This window comes from Sorex fumeus, unplaced genomic scaffold (assembly GCF_029834395.1).
Source record: "Sorex fumeus unplaced genomic scaffold, SorFum_2.1 ptg000155l, whole genome shotgun sequence".
In the NCBI taxonomy this organism is placed as follows: domain Eukaryota; kingdom Metazoa; phylum Chordata; class Mammalia; order Eulipotyphla; family Soricidae; genus Sorex; species Sorex fumeus.
Window position 1 is genome coordinate 473,278 of NW_026606212.1, and position 14,712 is coordinate 487,989.

The window sequence follows — 14,712 nt, forward strand, 5'->3', positions numbered from 1 at the left end:
CAGCCTCCGTGCGGTGCAGGACTGCGCCCCGCGTCCACCCGCCAAACTCAGCCCGCAGTCGCGGGGGACAGGCGCGCAGAGACCCGCACGCCCGCCCCGAGCGGGTTCCCGGCCCGCAGGGACCCGGAGCAGAGGGCTGCGGGCGGGCGGGGGGTGCGGCCACACGGCGCGGCGGGGCGCCCCGAGATGCGGGACCGGCAGAGCCCGGAGTCCCCGGCCGCGGGGCTGCGCCCTCGGGCCTCCCTCCCACACACGGACTTCCCTGGAACTTTCCTCCCCGCAGCCCGCGGACCAACTTTCCGCAGCGCCGGCGGAGCGCGAGGCCGGGAGGCGACGCGCGGGCGGGGACGGGGATCCCGCCGCGCGCCCCGAGTGGGGGAAGCCCCGGCAGGGGCGGGGGGCGCGCCGCCGGGGGCCGGCCCCGGGCCCCTTACCTGCAGCTCCTGGAACGCGCCCTCCAGCTCGTGCCACTCGCGCTCGCAGCGCTCCAGCTGTCCCGACATGGTGCCGCGGCGCGGGCGGCGGCGCGGCCGGCCAGCAGCTCCCCACGCCCGCGCGCCCGCCGCCCGCGGCCCCTGCGCAGCCCGGCCACGCGCGCGGTGACGTCACGGCCGCCCGCCCCGCCCCGCGCACGCGCACGCGGCCCCGCGGGGCGCAGGGGCGGGGCGGGAGGGGCCCAGGGCGCGGGCCCGGCCGCGCGGGGCGGCGCACAGGCGGCGCTGTCCCCCACACGCCGTGTGGGTCTGTTTTTCTCCCGGCCACGGACCCGTCCCAGGCGCCTGCCCTGCAAGGCTTTCGGCGACGCTCCCTTTGACAGCTGCCGCTGACACGAGGTGACGCCCCCGCCCCCAGCGAATCGAGCCCGGAGCCCCGCCCCCGGGCGTGTCCCTGCCAGGCCCCGCCCCGCCCCGCTGCACCCCGCTGCACCCCGCTGCAGCCCGGTGCGGCCGCTCTGTTACCTGCCGGCCCTTGCGGAGAACGTTCTTCGCTCTGCCGTCGTCTCGTGCTCTTCTTTTTATCAAGTTGTGGGGGGCTGGGTGGGGGTGGCTTTCGAGCTCTGGTTGGGGGCCGAGAGGCTACTCCTGGTGACACTCGGTCCGAAGACCCAGGGAGATGAGGCAAACGCCGAGCACACGTTTTCCGTGCCAAACACCCAGAGAACCCCAGGTCCGGCAGGAGCAATTCCCCAGCGCAGATCCTGGGGAGCACCCCCAAATAAACTCCTGCTGCAGTCAAGTAATGCTTACAACTGGTGGTGCTAGATGCTAGCCAGGGTCCTGCATTGTGGGGGTTTTGAACTTGGGCCCTGGCATATGTGCCCCTGGTCTCTGAGCTTTCTCCTTAGCCTCTTCATTTTTGTTTCAAATAAGGGCTGCGGGGGCCGGAGGGATAGTGCATCAGGGGAGGCGTTTGCCTTGCGTGCAGCCAACCTAGGATCCATTCCCAGCACCCCATAGGGTACCCCTCAGGAGTCCACCCTGAACACTAAGCTAGGAGTCCTTCCTGAGCACCACAGGGTGTGACCAAAAAAAAAAATGGTCCTGGTGTGGCTTGACTTGCATCTGTTGCTCTGCCTCAGGTCACAGGGTCCTTCCTGTGCTGTGGCCTCAGCTCTGCCCTATTCCAGCCTGACCTCACTGTAATTGAACTAATGACCTCTGCTAAGCATTTTTTGGGTGCGGGGTGGGGGGAGAGGGGACAACTTCCAAGCTGGTGACTCTCAGCCAAGCAGGATGGCAGTTCTGTGCAAGGGCTCACAGATGAGGTGCTGGGGAAACCCAGGTCACCCTGGCAGGTGGCCCTGGGAGCCTCCAGAGCCACACTTGGAAGTACTCAGGGAACCTCCAGGGATGCACGGGTGATATTGGGGGCCATGCAGTGCCAGGAATCAAACCTGACACGTACATGCCAGGCACGCACTGGACCATCCCACTATCCCCCAACCCTGCAAAGACCTTATTTTAAAATTTGGTCACGTCCTGAGGTTCGCAGGTATGAAAACTTCAAACAGTGACCTTCCTGAAAAAGACCTCAGGGACTCCAGAACTGCCCGCCCCCTTCCTAAAAGTGATGCACCACTTTCTCGTCCACAAGGCACCACTGGACAGAACAGTCTAGAATTGTTGAGAACTGTCTGTGTCCCTCTTGGTTGGATGTGCCCCTCCACTGGACAAACAACCATCTGTCTGGGTGTCACTGGGTCCCGGAGCTCGGAACACAGCAGACACTCAGTATTAAAGATGTTCTTTGAGCCAAAATTCTTGACCTTGGGGATTCCGAGATACCCCCAAAACTGAATGGGGACCATGCTTTTAAACACCCAGAGACCGAATTACAACTCTAGGGGCAGGCTGAAAAGGCCAGAGAATCACCCGTCAGGAACTGCAGGCTCCTCTCTGTGGGGGAGGACCCCAGCCAACACGGCCCAGTCCCCAGCAGCACCTTGGAAAGACCCCTGCGTTCCCAAGTTCCCGAGGTTAAGTATGTGCTTCCTTCCCTCCCCGTCCTCCTCCTCTTCCTCCTTCATCTACTCCCTCCCCTCCCTGCCTCATTTTTATTTTAGCATGGCTAAAATTATTTCTGAGATTTGTACTGGGTGCAGTTTGGTTTACTGCAAACAATTTGATGCTTTGGAATATTTTTCTTGAAGAGGGCGGGGAAGGTTTGATCCGCCCCTGCAATGCTCAGGGACCATGCAGTGCCAGGCATGGAAGGGACTGGCAGCCTGCTCAGCACTGGGCCCCAACCCCTACACTATCTATCTAGCCACGGATCTTGTTTTGTTTTTTCCCCCTCTGGGATCACGCACACCCATGTCTAAATGTGTGTGGGACATGCATGGCCAGGGATGGACCCTGGTGCTCCTGTACACTGGCCTGTGCTCCAGCCCCGAGTGTCCCCAGCCCTGTTTAATCTTCATCTTTCAGCAGTTGAGGAATCTTTCAGTTGCTTCTAATTTGAGCCAATTATAAACAAGACTGCTATAAACATTTATATAAGGCTTTTCTTTTTATTTATTTCTATGTCTCCCTTCCTTCCTCTGCTATTTGTGGTGTTGGCTGTTTTCACTGCGGTGGCCAGGGGTCACACATTTGGTGGCGGTCCCCAGTGTTCACACACCCCGTTGTGGCATTAGGGATTCCCAAAGGCAGTGCCACCACTGGGGTCTGGCCGGACCCATGGGTGGAGCCAGGGATTCACCCGATTCTGGTGGATTATTTGCATTTTGGGCGCCCCACCCCACTCCACACGCCGAGAGCTGCCCAGCTGCTCTTCCCACCAGGCCAGCAAGAAGCGAGCATCACAGCTGGGTAGGACGGTGCGCAACCCAGCAAACACCAGAGCTGAAGGGAAGCCCTGGTCAAGCCAAGGCAACAACGGGAAAAGACTTTCGCATATTTAGCAGAAACAAGATAACCAAAACAGGGAAAGAACAATACAGTAGAACATTAATATCCATGGCCGGGGAAAACGGGCTAGGAGGACTGGTCAATGGTTGGAATCAATCACAAGTGTGGGGGGGGTGCAGAGGGCACGTAAGACAGAGGGGCTGGAGCGATAGCACAGCGGGTAGGGCGTTTGCCTTGCACGCGGCCGACCCGGGTTCGATTCCCAGCATCCCATATGGTCCCTTGAGCACCGCCAGGGGTAATTCCTGAGTGCAGAGCCAGGAGTAACCCCTGTGCATCGCTGGGTGTGACCCAAAATGCAAAAAAAAAAAAAGATAGAGAAGAGACCAGGATGACATTAATAGCTGGAAATGATCATGCAGGGCAAGAGCTGAATGTTAAAAGTAGGTAAAAGGATATTCCTGATAACCTTTCAGTATTTGTACTGCGAACCACTAAAAGGAGAGGGAGAGAAGGAGAGAGGGAGAGAGAGGAAGAGAGGGAGAGAGAAGAAAAGCTTCTACCATATAGGCAGGCTGGGGAGTGGGGCTGGGGGTGATGGGAGGGGAGCTGGGGACACTGGTGCCGGGAAATGTGCACCGATGGAGGGACGGGTGTTGGAGTACTGTGACTGGCTGGAACCTGGTCATGAACAGCTTTGTCAGGGTCTATCTCACTATGACTCAATTTAAAAAAGGGGGGAACAGGGCCCAGGAGGTAACTCAAAGGACTGGCACATGTTTGCATGCCGGGGTCATTCCCAACCCCACATAGTCCCCCCTCGCCAGCACCGCTGGGAGGAGCCCTGACACCACCAGGTATGGCTCAAAATTTAAAAAGAAAATAGGAAATGATACGTGAAAATCCATACTCTTCCTTTCCCTTGCAAATCTGAGGCCAGAGGGAGCGTCTAGGGGTTCAGGAACTAGCCTTACCTGGAACCAAGCCCAGTCCTGATCCCTGACACCACATGACCCTGACACATCACCAGGACCAACCCCAGAGTGTCCCTACCCCCAGCCCCCAAAAAAGAATAAATAAAGGAAATGGGAAGACCTGGTTAGACGCAGCCCTGAGGCCGCCTCTCTGTGTCACCTGCTGGGTGCAGGGGCAGAGCCCAGGGTCCCTGCAAAATCCAGGAGACTAAGAAGTTAAAGTTAACTCAAGGGGCGGGACACGAAAAACAGCGCCTTGGGGGTTAAGGGTGGCACCAAGCACAGGCTAGAGGGTGGACCTCCCACTGGCCCTTCCGCTCCCAGCAGCTCCAGGGGCTCCAGGCCACCTCCTCCCCATTCCTGTTGCCCTTTTTAAGCGCTTTACTCGGGAAATGCCAGTCGGAATTTGCCCAAGCAACCAGGGAGAATGGCGAGGGGCCAAGCACCAGCCCTGGGGTGCCCGGCACCCTCTGAACACTTCCCGCCCTGCACTTCCTCTCCTGGCCCCTCCCACAGGGGCCTCGGCGCTGCAGCTCCTTGGGGGGGGCAGATACCACCGAGCCAAACTTCACATGTACATCTTTGGAACGCGGGAGGAAATCAGAGCTCCAAGCTACCCAGACAGTGGCTGGAAAGATAGTACAGAGGGTAGAGCTTTACCCTGGCTCCATGATGCTCCCCCAAACCCCATCAGGAGTGATCCCAGACAGCAGAGCTAGAAATAAGCCCTGAGCACCTCTGGGTGTGCCCCCCCAAAATAAAAAGACAGACACAGCACCCACCACCCCAATACACTGGGTTTTGGTTTTTTGTTTGGATGTTATACCCTGTCTATATATACAGAGTCTCCTACCCTGTGCCTGACTATCCTCGCCAGGGCCCAACAGCTGAAGACCTCCAGGCCCCAACCAAGGCCTTACTCGGGCCACTCTTCACACACTTGGATAAGCCTCAGGCATAACAGAACTGGCAGAGGAACCCAGGTGTGTGGGACCCGGGGCTGAGATCTCCAAGCCTGCCCGGTTTGGGACTGGACCTGTCAGTAGCTAGACAGTTACACCCTCCAACTGCCGTGTAACCCCAACAACGGCCAGGATCCAGAGATTATCATAACAAGCTCCTGGGAGCACGCGGCTGCATTTGCGGCTGCACGACTATTTATTTACTTTTCTCTAAGTTTTCAGGGTACCTTTAAATATCCCACCCACACGGCAGAGCCTGGCAAGCTATCTGTGCTCTATGCCAAATAGACCAAATTGATATGCCAAATTCAGTAATAAATGGATCTCATTTCCCTAACCCTGAATATGCAGAGCCGAGAAGGATATAGGAGAGGCTGATAAAACACCAAGGCAGACATAGGCTGCCAAAACGCAGAAAAACAAAAATGATTGTCTGTACTTTTAATGCTCGTACGCTGGCATCTGCTGCATCCATTGAAGACCTTATGGTACAAGCGCGAAAGATCAAGTACGACATCATTGGTCTGACCGAAACGAGAAGACACCAATCCCATCATGCTGTTTTCGACACTGGAGAAGAACTGTTCCTCGGAACATGTGATAAAAGAGGCGTCGGTGGTGTCGGTATCCTTGTCAACACAAATTTAGCCACGAGCATTGATTCATTCGAATGCCTAACAACCCGAATCAGACAATTACACTTGAATAGATGTGGCTCACTACCGGCAGTTTCTATCTTTGTTGTCTACGCACCAACATCCAGTTATGGTGAAAGAGAAACTGAGAAGTTCTACATGGAGCTGGAGAAGTTCTATAAAGAAGATCACACCTTCTACAAGATCATTGTTGGTGATTTTAATGCCAAGATAGGACCAAGAAGATCAGTCGATGAACTCCACATCGGGACCCATGGCCTAGAATGGAACGAACAGGGTGACAGACTGTCTGAGTTCATCATGTCAACCAAAACCTTCCATGGTAACTCACAGTTCAAAAAGGCTGAATCTAAACGTTGGACATGGGAGTCTCCCGATGGACGGTTCCACAATGAAATAGACCACATCATATTCAATCGGTGGTTTTGCCTAACCGATGTTGCTGTTGTCCCAAAATTCCAAACGGGATCAGACCACCGTCTTCTTCGTGCAAAATTCTACCTCACAGAACGAGGAGAAAAGAATGCAAGGTTTAAGAAGAGGACTCCCAGAACGACCACCAACTGGGAGCTCTTTGGCTCTGTTGCGGCAACATGGGAAGATGCCGTCATTGATAACATTGATGAGGAATACGATCGAATGATTCAGCACCTCCATGATTGTGCAAGGAATGCCAAGAGAGAGATAACCACAAAAATCCGCCTTTCTTCGAACACTCTTGAACTTATTCGCCAATGTGGCTTGGCACATGCCTCAGGCAACCACAAGCGAACATCCGAACTGGCAAAACAGTACAGAGAAGCCATCAAGGATGACCTCAAAAACAGGAGAGCAGCAGTACTGGTAGATGTGGCAGAAGCTGGGAAAAGCATTCGTAATGCCCGCCTGTCCTTTACCAACTACAAAACCGAGATGACTGCCCTCCGACATCATGATGGATCTATCACATCTTCCAGAAGGGCAATGGAGAAGATTATTCATGACTTCTACTCAGATCTCTTTAATAGCCACGTCCACTTGCCCACATACCACATACCACATGATGGATATGTCGTTCCCAATGTTCTCCCTTCCGAAATCCAACATGCCATCTCGTCGGTAAAGAAACAAAGAGCACCTGGCCCAGACAAGATCAGACCTGAACACCTGAAGAACTTACCATCAGTACTCATCAATACATTGGCTCGACTCTTCACACGCTACCTGTCTGAATGCAAGGTTCCATCCCAATGGAAAACCAGCAGGACTGTACTACTATACAAGAAGGGAGACATCCACGACATTGGCAACTATCGCCCAATCTGCCTATTGTCTGTCGTCTACAAACTGTTCACTCGAGTCATCCTGAATAGGATTAGCAGAACACTAGATGAAGGACAACCATGTGAACAAGCCGGATTCCGAAAAGGATTCAGTACCATCGACCATATCCACACGATTACTAAGCTCATTGAGATTTCTTGGGAGTTCAAGATGCCGCTCTGCTTAACGTTCATTGATTTAAAGAAGGCCTTTGATTCTGTTGAGACGGAAGCGGTCATGGAAGCCCTAGCCAATCAAGGCGTACAAACTCAATACATCAGGATCCTTCGTGAGCTCTATTGCGAATTCACTACCAAGATCTCACCGTTCAGAAGTAATCATCCATATCAAGAGAGGGGTTCAGCAGGGTGATACCATTTCACCAAAACTCTTCAGTGCCACCCTCGAGAACATCATGCGACGACTGGAATGGGAAAGCATGGGAGTGAAGATAGATGGTCGGCAACTACACCACCTCCGCTTTGCTGATGACATCATTCTAATAACACCAAACATCAGCCAAGCGGCACAAATGCCGAACGACTTTGACCGTGAATGTGGAAAGGTCGGACTACAGCTGAATCTTACAAAGACAATGTTTATGAGAAACAGCCTTGTTCCTGACGCTCCATTCGCTCTCAACAGAACCACCATCTCCGAATGCAACAGTTATATATACCTGGGTCGAGAAATCAACATGATGAATGACCTGGCACCTGAGTTGCGCAGGAGGAAGAGAGCGGCTTGGAACGCCTTCAAGAACGTTGAAGAAATAACTAAAAGGACAAAGAACCTCCAGCTACGAGCACATCTCTTCGATTCCACTGTTCTTCCTGCACTAACATATGCCTCAGAGATCTGGACCCTACGGAAACAGGATGAGAACGCTATTCAGGTCTCTCAAAGAGGAATCGAAAGAACTATGCTTGGAATATCACGATTCACTCAAATGAGAGATAGAATCCGGAGTTCTGATCTTCGTCAATGCTCAATAATCAAGGACGCTGTCTCATTTGCCAAGACATCAAAAATCAGATGGGCTGGACACATAATGAGGTTTACAGACAACCGCTGGACTAGAGCCATTACTGATTGGATTCCACGGGACATCAAACGATCACGTGGAAGCCCACCTACAAGATGGTCAGACTTCTTCGTCAAGACCCTGAATGATCGGTTTGAGGCTCTGCATGTTCCTAGAACGAACAGATACCATTGGGCTATGCTAGCACGCAACCGGGATGAATGGAGACGTTACTGGCACCCGCTCAAGTAAATCAATGAATAACGGGGATTAAGTGATTAAGTGATTAAGTGATGTTATACCCAGCAGTGCTCAGGGGTTCCTCCTGGCTCTGCACTCAGGAATTACTCTTGGCGGTGCTCAGGGGACCATATGGGATGCTGAGAATCGAACCCAGGTGGGCCACGTGCAAGGCAAACACCCTCCTTGTTGTGCTATGGCTCCAGCCTTCAACACAGTTTCTGTCCTGGCAATGCTGAGTGGACGCTGTCATTCTCAGGCCTGCTGCACGCGGTCAAAGACAGCGTCCTCGGGACAACTCAGGCGCTTCGTCACCCAGACTGACAGGGGACGCCGGGAAGGTGCCGTCTGAATGTGCCCAGGAACCATCTGGTGCTCAGCCTGTTCTTAGAATTCATCTTTGCTGAAACACTGCCCCAGTGCTTGGTAGAAATTTCCAGACCAGATTTTTAAATACAGATTCTCACTCAGGGCATTCTAGGAAGGGCCTGAGATCCTGGAATTCTAAAGCTCCCCAGCCCGTCCTACCTGACCAAGAACTACTCTTTATTTTATTTTGGGGTCTTTGGGACCATACCTGGCAGTGTGTGGTCTCAACCACTGAGTCAGGGGCAACTCCTGTCTCTGTGCTCAGGGGACCATACATTGTACTGGAGATCGAAGCAGGAGTCACACCTTGGGTGGGAGCGGGCTCAGCCACACACCAGGTAGGCAACTTTTCTTTTCCTTTATTTATTTTGTGTGTGTGCATGTTTGAGCCACACCTGGCCACCTGTCTCTGGCTGGCTTGGGGGACCATATGTGGTGCAGGGCTCAAACCCTGTAGCTGCATGCCAAGCGAACACTCCCTACTCTGTACTCCCGCTTGGCCAGAGGCCAGATCCTTCACCCCTGCACCGGCTGAGTCCCTGAGAGCCGCTCTTTAAACAGCAGAAGGCCAGAGAGCGGAGAGGGGCAGGGGCGACCCTGGCAAGAGCACAGCCAGAGACCAGGAGCCGCGTCTAAACACAGAACTCCTGTCCAAGGAGAGGCAAAAATTCCAGCGGCTTTCCCTTCCTGCCCACAAGTTCCCGTGCTCCAAACAGTCCCAAAGACGGTCCCAGTAGTGTGTGGAATGGTGACAGCAGCACTTCCAGCTCCACCACGGACTGGAAAGATGCCAGTGCCTCATGAAGGGAACGCGTGAGGAAAGCCATGGCTCTCTGCCATCAGGTACCTGACCATGAGTGAATCCCGCGCCCCAGGGGTGGGGGTGGGGGTGAGGGGGTAGGAGGTGGGGGGAGGGGAGGTGTGCAGGAAGGGAGATCAGAGGGCAGAGGGCTCAAGGCCCCCGAAGCTGGCCTCCAGTTTCCTGGGGTCTGTGATCTTCTCCTCCCCTTTCCTCGACTCAGTTTTAAAAGTTAATATGTGTGTTTTTTTTTTTTAAAGAATAGTTTCATTGGGGCTGGAGTGATAGCACAGCAGGTAGGGGTAGGGCGTTTGCCTTGCATGCGGCTGACCCAAGTTCGAATTCTAGCAACCCATATGGTCCCCTGAGCACTGCCAGGAGTGATTCCTGAGTGCAAAGCCAGGAGTAAGCCCTGAGCATCGCCAGGTGTGACCCAAAAAGCAAAAAAAAAAAAAAAAAAAGAATAGTTTCATTAAGACCGGGGCTGGAGGGGCTGGAGCGATAGCACAGTGGGTAGGGCATTTGCTTTGCACGTGGTCAACCTGGGTTCGAATTCCAGCATCCTATATGGTTCCCTGAGCACTGCCAGGAGTACCCACTGAGCATCGCCAGAGTGACCCCCCCCAAAAAAAAGCATGACCACTTACTTCCAGTTTGATGCCCTGATATCCAGCTAAACATTATTGGAGGGGGGCCAAGAGTCAGTATAGAGGTAAGGGCCCCACACCAGAGCCCCAGGAGTGATTCCTGAGCACAGAGCCAGGAACGAACCCTGAGAACCACTGGGTATGACCTGAAAGACACAAAGGGGGGGTGCAGGGAAGAGAGGTAGTCCAGCTGGTAGGGTGTCTGCCTTACAAATGAGGCCGACCAGTGTCCAATTCCAGGAACCACAGATCGTCCCCGAGCACGACCAGGGGTGTTCCCTTAGCAAAGCCAGGTGTGTCCCCCACAAGAAGATGAAAGAAACTAGTGATGGTGACTCAAGGTCATCTGCCACGGGCACCTGCTGTATCTCCGGTCTGTGCCAGCCCTGCTTCTCCGATCTATCCGTGCCTTCGCAGTTCTGAGATATTGCTTTTACAGTCTCATCCCAACGTATTCTCTGCCAGGCGCTCAGGCAGCTCATGGCGCCCACGCTCTCCCCTCAGGTACCGCCTGGCCTGCTAGCCCCCTGAAGCCCCTGGGCTCTCCCCTGCAGTTAACCATCCCCTCATTATTAAGTCTCTCCCAGGAGGGAGACAGGAACCAGGGGTGCCCTGCTCTGCATCCAGCTCCTGTGTGTTTATGTCGGCAAAATTTTCATCAATGAGTTACGGGCCATTACTCTAACTGCTTAGGAGGGCGGGGGGGGGGGGGGGGGGGGGCGGGGCTTATCCACACCCAGCAGTGCTCAGGGCTACCCCAAGTAATATGCAGTGCTGGGGCTAGAGTCTGGGCAGGTGCACGCAAGGCAAGCGCCTTGGGGCCTGCACTATTTCCTCTTTCTCCTGTTCGGAGTTGGCTCACATGTGCTTGGCTCAAAGGGCCGGAGCACATGCTTTTTGCACGCAGAGGCCACAGTTTTGATCCCTGACACCCCAGGGTCCTCTCAGCACACCAGAATAATCCTCAGCCTTCAGGATCAAGCCAGGAGTGGTCTCTGAGCACTGCTTTCTTTGAGCGTGGCCAAAACCAAATTTTTTAAAAAGTGGGGTGTTTTTCCAAGTAAAAATTTCCCAAACTTCCAACGGTTGTTGTCACTATAAAAGGGTGCAAGGAAATGCTTAGTGAAGGTTTAGAAACTGAATACCTATTACCAAAAGCCAGGTTCTAGAGGATCTAAGGAATTATTGCAAAACTCCTTTGCTATCTTCATTTGTGGCAGACCCACAAAGCCTTGGATCCCAGCCAACGTTCTTATTCTGAAGACTGTAAAAGCAATAGAAAACATCAAGTGTCTTCTTTTACATTTTGTCAATGCGATTCAATAACTAGGTCTTATAGTTCCCAATGGAAGCATCTTCACCAGGTTCTTTGGTATGCTGGCAAATATCAGAAGGAGATTGTAGGCTTGGGGAAATTTACACAATGTTTTCCACGCACTGGTGAAGTGTCGGCCAACTTAGTTTTTGTTTTGGTTTCCCTTTTTGCTCTGCAAGTTTAAATCTTGGTTCATTGCGCCCCCTACTGCCAGTTTCCTAGAATTTCCGTTGCTTCCAACAAAAAGCTGGTTTTACAAAGATTAGGAGCAAATCCCTTCCACAAAAGCGAGCTCCCTCGAGCTCCCTCACCCTTAACGGTACACACCTGCCCACTTGCACATTTCCACGCTTCTTCACGTGAATGTTAACTGCCTGCAGGAGCTTTCCCAAACATTTCACCTCACCAAAGCCACACTGAGAGCTAATGTTATTTCTGGGTGTCTTGGAGATGAGTCAGATTCTGGGCACAGTCACTTGGGTGGGGAAACTCCAGATCTCCTTTCTCAGGCTACTTCTTTTCACATCACCTCCAGGAAGGGGAGACAGTATCTGTTGTCTAGGAAGTTTGATAGCGAAGGATTCACTAAAGCAGGGTAGCAGGGCAGCTGTCTACTCCCAAGGCCGAGTGATTTCCCACTTCTGGAGGTTGGCTGGATAGTACATTTGGGCCAGTGTTACCAAGGATTTAAAAAGTATTTGATCGGGGCGAAAGTGCAGCAGGTAGGGCATTGTACGCACCCAAACTGGGTTCAATCCCCAGCACCCCATGTGATCCCCCAAGCACCGGCAGGAGTAATGCCTCAGTGCGGAGCCAGGAGTAACCCCTGAGCATCCCTGGGAATGACCCAAAAAGCAAAAAAAAAAAAAAAGTATTTGATGGAGTAGAGAAATAGTAAATAGTACACGGTTAAGGCTCTTCCCTAGTATGCAGCCGACCCAGGAACACACCGTGCATGCTTGCTGACCCTTGTCCTGTCCCCAGCACATGGTCCCCTGGCCGTCTCTGGGAGTAGCCAGTGTGACCCAAAACAACACCTGCCCAAAAAAGGCCGGAGGGCGCCAGAGCATGTACTGTGTTTGCAAGAGACCCAGAACTGACCCAAGACATTGCATGCTCTCCCAAGCATTCATTAGGGTGTAAGCCCTAATGCCTGGATATGGCTCCCAAAATAAAAACAAAACAAAATTATAAAATAGAGGTGCTGGAGTGATAGCACCGGGCGTTTGCCTTGCACGCAGCCGACCCAGGTTTGATCCCCAGCATCCCAGATGATCCCCCGAGCACTGCCAGGAGTAATTCCTGAGTGCATGAGCCGGGAGTAACCCCTGTGCATTGCTGGGTATGACCCCAAAAAGCAAAAAATAGTAATAACAAAATAAATAGAAAGCACTTGAGGGCGAGGATACGGCTCAAAGACCTGGAGTCCATGCCTTCGTGCCTTGTACGCCTGAGGCCATTCCCTTAGTTCAGAAGCCAGCACTATACGGGCACCAGTGCTCAGGGGACCATATGTGGTACCATGACTGAACCTGGGTCCCCCCTGTGCAGTGTCCTACCCACTGGACTATCTCTCCCCCCCCAACCTCAATTTTTAAAAAAATTTTATTGGTGAACAACAAAGTCTCCAATGGAGACATTACTGGGCCCGCTCGAGCAAATCGATGATCAACGGGAGGGCCTTTACTTTACTTACTTTAGTGAAACACCATGAGGTACAGTTGTAGACTGTGCTTGGGTTCCAGTTATGCAATGATCGCGTACCCATCCTTCCACCAGTGCCCATTCTCCACCACCACTAATCCCAGTATCCCTCCCACCCCCCATCCCCTCCCGCCTCTGTGGCAGGGCATTCCCTTTTGTTCTCTCTCTCCTTTTGGGTGCTGTGGTTTGCAAAAGAGGCATTGAGTGGCAATCATATTCCGTCTATAGTCTACTTTCAGCATGCACCTCCCATCCTAGGAGGATCCTCCCAACAAACTTTATTTGGTGCTCCCTTCTCTATCTGAGCTGCATGTGCGGCTGGCCTCCAAGTCATGGAGTGAACCTCCTGGTACTTATCTTGGCTCCTCTTGGGTGTTAGTCTCCTATTTTGTTACTTTATCTCCCCCAGATGAATGCAGTCTTTCTATGTCGGTCCCTCTCTGACTCATTAAAATATTATTTTCTACCTGCACACACAGGCACCTTCAGTGAGTCTTCTGGAAATGTAAAAATTCATAAAGGCTGGAGAGCTACAACAGGGGTTAAGGTGCTAGTCCTGCCTGTGGCCAGCCTGAGCATCACTGGTGTGGCCCCAAAACATAAATAATTAAAATCTTGGGAGGCCAGAGCGACAGCACAGCGGGCAGGGCGTTTGCCCTGCACATGCTGAACCTGGGATGGATCCCCAGCATCCCATACGGTCCCCTGAGCACTGCCAGGTGTAATTACTGAGTGCAAAGCCAGGAGTAAACCCTGTGCATCACCAGGTGTGACCCAAAAAGCAAAATAAATTAAAAAATAAAAACTTATTTCCCTTGTGGGGCTGGAGCGATAGCACAGCGGGTAGGGCGTTTGCCTTGCACGCGGCCGACCCGGGTTCGATTCCCAGCATCCTATATGGTCCCCTGAGCACTGCCAGGAGTAATTCCTGAGTGCAGAGCCAGGAGGAACCCCTGTGCATTGACAGGTGTGACCCAAAAAGCAAAAGAAAAATAATAAAATAAAATTTCCCTTGTTTTCTCTTTTGGCCACACCCGAGGTGCTGAGGGCTCACTCCAGGCAGTGCTCTGGGGACCCCACGGGATGCCTAGGGTTGGACTCGCGTGCACGACAAGCGCCATCCCCACTCTACTATGGTTCTTTCGCCCTGCAGATAACTTTTTTTTCTTTTTGGGTCACACCCGGCGATGCACAGAGTTACTCCTGGCTCTGCACTCAGGAATTACTCCTGGTGGTGCTCGGGGGACCATATGGGATGCTGGGAATCGAACCCGGGTCGGCCGCGTGCAAGGCCAACACTCTACCCGCTGTACTATCGCTCCGGCTCCGGTAAATTCTTAAAGGGGCAGAAAAGACAATCACGCTTGCGA

The 14,712-nt window shown here is 53.1% G+C and overlaps 1 protein-coding gene across 1 annotated transcript in view; it reads right to left on the reverse strand.

Annotated features, from left to right (window-relative positions):
- Nucleotides 1–605, reverse strand: part of TMEM120B (transmembrane protein 120B) — a 33,046-nt gene extending 32,441 nt beyond the window's left edge. The window contains exon 1 of the mRNA XM_056107131.1: nucleotides 435–605. Within this exon, the coding sequence (XP_055963106.1) occupies nucleotides 435–503 (69 nt within the window). The 5' untranslated portion in view covers nucleotides 504–605. The remainder of the gene's footprint in view (nucleotides 1–434) is intronic.
- Nucleotides 606–14,712: the final 14,107 nt, after the last annotated feature.